General features: G+C 43.1%; 1 protein-coding gene across 1 annotated transcript in view; it reads right to left on the bottom strand.

The window, feature by feature from the left end:
• The window catches only part of LOC122559939 (synaptonemal complex protein 2), a 238,107-nt gene that overhangs the window by 98,128 nt on the left and 132,408 nt on the right, over window positions 1–7,571 (bottom strand). Inside the window, exon 11 of the mRNA XM_043710048.1 lies at window positions 3,305–3,359. Within this exon, the coding sequence (XP_043565983.1) occupies window positions 3,305–3,359 (55 nt within the window). The remainder of the gene's footprint in view (window positions 1–3,304; window positions 3,360–7,571) is intronic.

The raw sequence follows: 7,571 nt of genomic DNA, 5'->3' as shown, positions 1-7,571 counted from the left end.
CCCCCCCCAGTCTGACCTATCACCCTCACCTTGACCTCTTTCCACCTATCACATTTCCGACGCCCCTCCCCCAAGTCCCTCCTCCCTACCTTTTATCTTAGCCTGCTGGACAAACGTTCCGCATTCCTGAAGAAGGGCTTATGCCCGAAACGTTGATTCTCCTGTTCCCTGGATGCTGTCTGACCTGCTGCGCTTTTCCAGCAACACATTTCCAGCTCCAGCATCTGCAGACCTCACTTTCTCCTCTAATTCCTAATTCTCAAGTCAACCAGACCCAATAGATGACACCCCAGAGTTCTAAAGAAATTAACTGAGGAGATTGTGGAGGCATTGGTGCTTATCCATCAGGAATCACTGGAGTCATGGAGGATCTCAGAGGAGTGGAAAAAGTCTAATGTAACACACCTGTTTAAGGAGGGAGGGATACAGAAGATGTGAAATTATGGGCCAGTTAACTGCACCTCAATTTGGTAAGACTTTAGAGATTATTAAGGATGATACTGGAGAGTACTGGGATGTGCATTGTAAAATAGGACTGAGTCAGCAGTTTCGTCAAGGGAAAGTCATGATTGACAAATTTGTTAGAATTCTTTAAGGAAATAACAAGCAAGTGAGACAAAGAAGAGCCAGTGGAGTGGTCTATTTGGATTTCCAGAAAGCCAATGACAAGGTGCCAAACAGGAGGCTGCTAAATAAGAGCCTATGACATTGGCACAAGGTATTGTCTGATAGGCAGAAGGCGAGGATAAAGGGGTTTTTCCAGGATGGCTGGCGATGACTAGTGGAATTCCATAGGGGTCAGTATTGGGACCACAACTATTCACATTATACATTAATGATGTGGAGGAAGGAACTGAGGGCATTGTGGCCAAGTTTGCAGACAACACAAAAGATAGGTGGGGGAACAGATAATATTGAGGAGGTGGGACAGAAGATCTTGGACAATCTAGGAGAGTGGGCAAAGAAGTGACAGATTGAATACAATGTGGGAAAGTATCAGGTTTTTCCATTTTGGCTGGAAGAATAGAGGTGTAGACTCTCTTGAAAATGGGAAAGGCTTCAAAACTCTGAAGCGAAAAGTAACTTAAGACTCCTGGTTCAGGATTCTCTTAATGTTAACAGAGTGGTTCAGTTGACATATAAGAAGACAAATGCAATGTTAGCATTTATTTCGAGAGAATTAGCACACAAGAACAGGGATGTACTGCTGAGGTTGTATAAGGTTTGGTTCAGACCACATTTGGAATATTGTGAGCAGTTTTGGGATCCATGTTTAAAGAAGGATATCCTGGCTTTGGAGGTGGTTCAGACGAGGTTCACAACAAGGAACGGTGGCTCAGTGGTCAGCACTGCTGCCTCACATTGCAAAGGACCCGGGTTTGATTCTAGCCTTGGGCAATTGTCTGTATGGAGTTTGCACATTTTCTCTGCGTCTGTGTGGGTTTCCTCCCACAGTCCAAAGACGTGCAGGTTAGGTGAATTGGCCATGCTAAATCGCCCATAGTGTTCAGAGATGTGTAATCAGGGGAAATGTAGAGTAATAGGGTTGGGGAATGGGTCAGGGTGAGTTACTTTCCAGAGGGTCGTTGTGGACTCGTTGGGTCAAATGGCCTTTTTCCACACTGTAGGGATTCTATGATTCCATGAATGATCCCAAACATGACTGGCTTGTTCTATGAGGAGCAGTTGAGGAGGCTGGTTTGTATCGACCAAGTTTAGAAGGATGATGAGATAACCTTGTGAAAGGATACTGCTTAACAGATAGCATTGTAAGGGCGCAATTGCAAAACTTTACGTAGTCATTTGTGACCTTGGGAAAATAATCGCAGCTTCACAAAGTAACAAACAGCGCCCACTCAGTACGATGCAGCTGGCAAAATCTGCGGGGAGGTGCCAAGCGCTGATGTCAATTTTGCATGTAAATCATTCTAACACAAAATGTTTAAATCCACTGTACTTTATTGGAAATGTTTTAGAACTAAGATGATGAGTAGTTTTTCAATCAAAAGCTGATGAATCTGTGGAACTCATTGCCATAGAAAGCTTTGGAGGCCAAATCATTAAGTGCTTTAAAACAGAGTTGAATAGGTTATTGGTTAGTTAAGGGATCAAGGATTACAGGGAGAAGGCAGGATAATGTGGTTCAGAACAACATCAGCCATCAATGAATGCTGAAGCAGACTCATGAGGACAGAATGGCTTAATTCTGCTCCTATATCAGAGCTGAAAAACTGGCTCTTTGGCAGGTGGAGAACGAACTAACAAGCGGGAAAAATATACTCAACCTCTTCCTTATCAATCTGCCTGCTGCAGATGCATCTGTTTACAACAGCAACTACAAGAGTGACCACCATACAATATTTGTGCAGTTGAAGTCCCGTCTTGACATTAAGAATACACTCCATTGTGCTGTGTGGCACTTTCAACATGTTAAATGGGAGGACAGATTTTGATTAGGTCAAGCAACTCAAGACTGAGCATCCAGAAGGGCTGAGAGTCATCAATCAAAACAGCAAGAATTGCAGATGCAGTAAATCAAAAACTAAAACAGTAATTGCTGGAAAAGCTCAGCAGGTCTGGCAGCATCTGTGAAGAGAAATCAGAGTTAAAGTTTCTGGTTTTGTGTCCCTTCCTCAGAAGTGAGTTTTTTCAGCAACTTCTGTTTCTGCTGTGTAGGTTTAGTAATTTTTGGCAGTTTAAACTCAATTGGCTGAATGGTGTCTTCTGTGAGGCACTTTTACGTCTGCCTGGTGCTACTCTAGGCATGCCCTCATGCACTCTTCACTGAATTATAATAATCACTAATAGCTTCTGATATGAATTGCTGAAAAAAAACATTTTCTGTCAAAGCTTTTTGTCTTGCACTTGTCAGGACATTTGCTGAAAATTCCTTTTACCACGTATACTATTTTATTAAGTTCAACAAGCGCAGTGAATGTACATGTTGTTTCTGTCTGCAACTTGTAGGATGCTATGTACTAATATGCTATTTCATTCACTGCAGTGCTGAAGTCTAACTTTGACTTTTTAAAGTCACCTAGACAGTTTTATGGCTGTGGGACAGCCTTGTTAAATTCAGGATAGATGTTTTTGTTAAAGCATGAGTAGTATGTGCCACATAATAAAATTCAGACTGTGATTCTGTGAAATTGGATGCTCATTACAACACTGATACTACACTTCAAGTAGTACTTTCTTGGAAGTAAAATACTTTGGGATATCATGAAATTAAAAAAAAACATATATAAACATTATTTTCATGATCAATTTCTGATCTGACTGACTTGAACAGAGATCAACCTACCTTGTGCTCTACTTTCTCTGTAAGGCCATTTTTCATTTTTTTCTTCACTGTTTCTCTGGAAAACCAGTTAGGTAAAACAATTCAAATTTAAATTCATAACAGAAACTTATTTGGTTAATGAACTGAAATACTGTGTCCACTTCACATTCCACCACCAATCCTCATATCACCATCTCACTTTCTTTGGGGAACTAGACTGCAAAGGTGGGAAAACCGAGCAGCATGGGTAAGTTGGGCCAAAGGGCCTTTTTCTATGCTGAAACTTATTCAACAGCGAGAACCAGCCATTTGGATACAGAACTGGCTTGAAGGTAGAAGAGAGAAGGTGTTGATGGAGGTTGCTTTTCAGATTGGAGGCCTATGACAATTGGGTGTGCCACAAGAATTGCTGCCGGGTCCACTGTTTTTCATCATTTATGTAAATTATTTGGATGTGAACATGGTAGAAGTACAGTTAGTAAGTTTGCAGATGACACCAAAATTGGAGGTGTTGTTGGCAGGAAAGAAGGATGCCTCAGAGAACAATGGGAGCTTGATCAGATGGGTCAATGGACTGAGGAGTGGCAGATGGAATATAATTTAGATATATGCGGGGTGCTGCATGTTGGAAAGGCAAATCAGGGCAGGACTTATACATTTGATGGGAAGGTAGTTTCATAGTTCGTTGAAAATGGAGTTGCACGTAAACAGCGAAGAAGGATTTGGTATGCTTTCCTTTATTGGACAGAGTATTGAGTACAGGAGTTGGGTGGTCATGTTGTGACTATACAGGATATTGGTTAGGCTTTTGGAAAATATGTGCAATTCTGGTCTCCCTCCTATTGGCAGGATGTTGTGAAACTTGAAAGGGTTCAGAAAAGATTTACAAGGACATTGCCAAGGTTGGAGGACTTGAGCTACAGGGAGAGGCTGTATAGGCTAGAATTGTTTTCCCTAGAGCATCAGAGGCTGAGTTGTGATCTTATAGAAGGTAAATCCAGAACTAGAGGGCATGGGTTAAGGGTGAGGGGGAAAAACTTAAAAGGGATCTAAGGGGCAACCTTTTCACGCAGAGGATGGTACGTGTATGGAATGAGCTGCCAGAGGAAGTAGTGGAGGCTGGTACAATTACAACATTTAAAAGGCATTGGATGGGTATATGAATACGAAGCGTTTAGAAGGATATGGGCCAAGTGCTGGAAAATGGGACTAGATTAGATTAGGATATCTGGTTGGCATGGGCAAATTGGACCGAAGGATCTGTTTCCGTGCTGTACATTTCTATGATTCAATGACTCTAAAAGGAACAATGCAGAATAACAAACTCAGTCTTTTATGTGTTAATTCAGTCCCTTTTAAATGGATCCTTTATTTATTCTTTCATAGGATGTGCACCATTTGTTACTGGAAAAGGTGGTGGTTAAGAAATTTCTTAAACTGCTGCACTACTTTGGTGCTAGGTACACACACTGTTGTTAGGAATCTCCAGGAATTCTTTTGTTTATAAAGAATCCCCACAGTGAGTAAACAGGCCATTCAGCCAAACAAGTCCACACCAATCCTCCAAACAGCATCACACCCAGATCCATCTCCTCACCCTTTCCCTGACTTTCCCATGGCTAACAAACCTAACCTACACATCCCTGAACATTATGGTAATTTAGGTAAAAACAATGACTGAAGATGCTGGAAACCAGATTCTGGATTAGTGGTGCTGGAAGAGCACAGCAGGTCAGGCAGCATCCGAGGAGCAGTAAAATCGACGTTTTGGGCAAAAACCCTTCATCAGGAATAAAGGCAGAGAGCCTGAAGGGTGGAGAGATAAGTGGGGTGGGGAGAAACTGCTGTGCTCTTCCAGCACCACTAATCCAGAATTATGGTAATTTAGCATGGCCAATCCACCTAACTTGCACATGTCTAGTGTGTTGGAGGAAACTGGAGCACCCGACAGAAACCCACTCAGACATGGGGAGAACATGCAACCTCCATACAGTCGCCCGAGGCTGGAATTGAACCCAGTCCTTGGCACTGTGACGCAGCAATGCTAACCACTGAGCCACTGTGCCCACCCCCAACAATTTGACCCATCAACAATGAAAGAATGGCAATATAGGTCCAAGTCAAGATGATACATGATTTGGAGGGGGCAAGTAATATGTCCCATGCATCCACAGCCCTTGTCCTTGGCGAAGCTTTAGCTATTTGCTGCCATACATCATGTACATAGTACACTCCATTGCCATCATACATCAGTGCATAGATCTGGTGCCAATTTTGTGAGTTGCATTGGGCTGGGTTATTTCAAGCTTCCAAGCTTCTGAAGGTTTATTGCATTCGGGCAAATGTGGACTATTCCATCACACCCCTGAACTGTGCCTTTTAGATGGTGGATAGGCATTAGGGAGACAGGTGGGTTACTCACTGTAGAATTCCTACACTTTGACCTGCTTTTGCAGCCACACTATTTATATGCGAGCCCAGATCAGTTTCTGGTCTGGACTTTGAAACTTACAGATATGGTCACTACCTTTAAAATATTTGCCCACTGACACTTCCACTTGACTAGCTTCATTCCCTTGGATTAGGTCCACAGCACTACCCCATTTCTAGTAGGACTAAAAACATACAGGCACATTCAGGTCTCCTGGATTCCATCCCATCTAATCCTTTCACACTAAGGTGATCCCAGTTAATTTTAGCTAAATTGAAATCTTTATAACAATAAACCTTGCTGTGCTTTGCCTACATATCTGCTCCTCTTTCTCAGTCTGTTGGAAGATATTTACTATAATCCCAGCAAAGTGATTACCTCTCTTTTATTTCTAAGCTCTACCTAGACGGCTTCATTCGAACAGCTTTCTTAGACATCCTTCTTCATAAAAGCACTGAAGATCTCCTTTACCAGTAAGGCAATACCCACTTCTCTTTATTTCCCCCACCCCTGCCCAATCATACCTGAAACTTCGAAACCTGGAATGCTGAGTTGTCAGTTCTGCCCTTCCTTCAACCATGTTTCAGAGGTTGCAACAATATTACATTCTCACATGCTAATCAAATTTCTAAGTTTATCTGCTTTACTAGTTAGGATCCTTGCATTAAAATTGATACAATTTATCTTTCCAACCCACCCAGGTGCCTTATCACACTTGTGTCTTCTCCGCCTGCTGGACTCGACTAGGATTCCTTCTATGTCTGATTGAACCTTGCTTCCGACTTTGCATCTATTCTGTGCCCAATCTGGTCAAGCAGCGTCTGAGGAGCAGGGGAGTCACGTTTTGAGCATAAGCTCTTCATCAGGAATCACCATATTCTTGATGAAGAGCTTCTGCTCAAAACGTCAATTCTCCTGCTCCTCGGATGCTGCCTGACTAGCTGTGCTTTTCCAGCACCACACTTTTTGACTTCCAGCATCGACAGACCTCAATTTCTCCCTCTGTACCCCTTCATCCTGCCAAATTAGTTTAAATGTCCCCCCAGCATCACAAGCAAGCCTCCCAGCAAGGACACTGGATCCATTCCAGTTCAGCTGCAACCTATCCAGCTTGTACAGGTCCCACCTATCCCAGAAACAATTGCAAAGATCCAAAAATCTAAAGTCCTCCCACCTACACCACTCCTTTAGCCATGCGCACATCTGATCTATCTCTTTCTCTTCACAGATGCTGCCAGACCTGCCAAGTTTCTCCAGGTACAACCTGTCCATGCCGACCATATATCCCAACCCAATCTAGTCCCACCTGCCAGCACCCGGCCCATATCCCTCCAAACCCTTCCCATTCATATACTCATCCAAATGCCTCTTATATCAGCCTTTACCACATCCTCTGGCAGCTCATTCCATACCCGTGCCACCCTCTGTGTGAAACGGTTGCCCCTTAGGTCTCTTTTATATCTTTCCCTTCTCACCATAAACCTATGCCCTCTAGTTCTGGACTCCCCGACCCCAGGGAACAGACTTTGTCTATTTACCCTATCCATGCCCCTCATAATTTTGTAAACCTCTATAAGGTCATCCCTCAGCTTCCGACACTGCAGGGAAAACAGCCCCAGCCTGTTCAACCTCTCCCTATAGCTCAAATTCTCCAACCCTGTCAACATCCTTGTAAATCTTTTCTGAACCCTTTCATGTTTCACAACATCTTTCCGATAGGAAGGAGACCAGAATTGCACGCAATATTCCAACAGTAGCCTAACTAATGTCCTGTACTACCGCAACATGACCTCCCAACTCCTGTACTCAATACTCTGACCAATAAAGGAAAGCATACCAAACGCCTTCTTCACTATC

This window comes from Chiloscyllium plagiosum, chromosome 20 (genome assembly GCF_004010195.1).
Source record: "Chiloscyllium plagiosum isolate BGI_BamShark_2017 chromosome 20, ASM401019v2, whole genome shotgun sequence".
Taxonomy (NCBI): Eukaryota; Metazoa; Chordata; class Chondrichthyes; order Orectolobiformes; family Hemiscylliidae; genus Chiloscyllium; species Chiloscyllium plagiosum.
The sequence above is the reverse complement of the archived record's forward strand: the minus strand, read 5'-3'. Positions and strand labels throughout refer to the sequence as shown.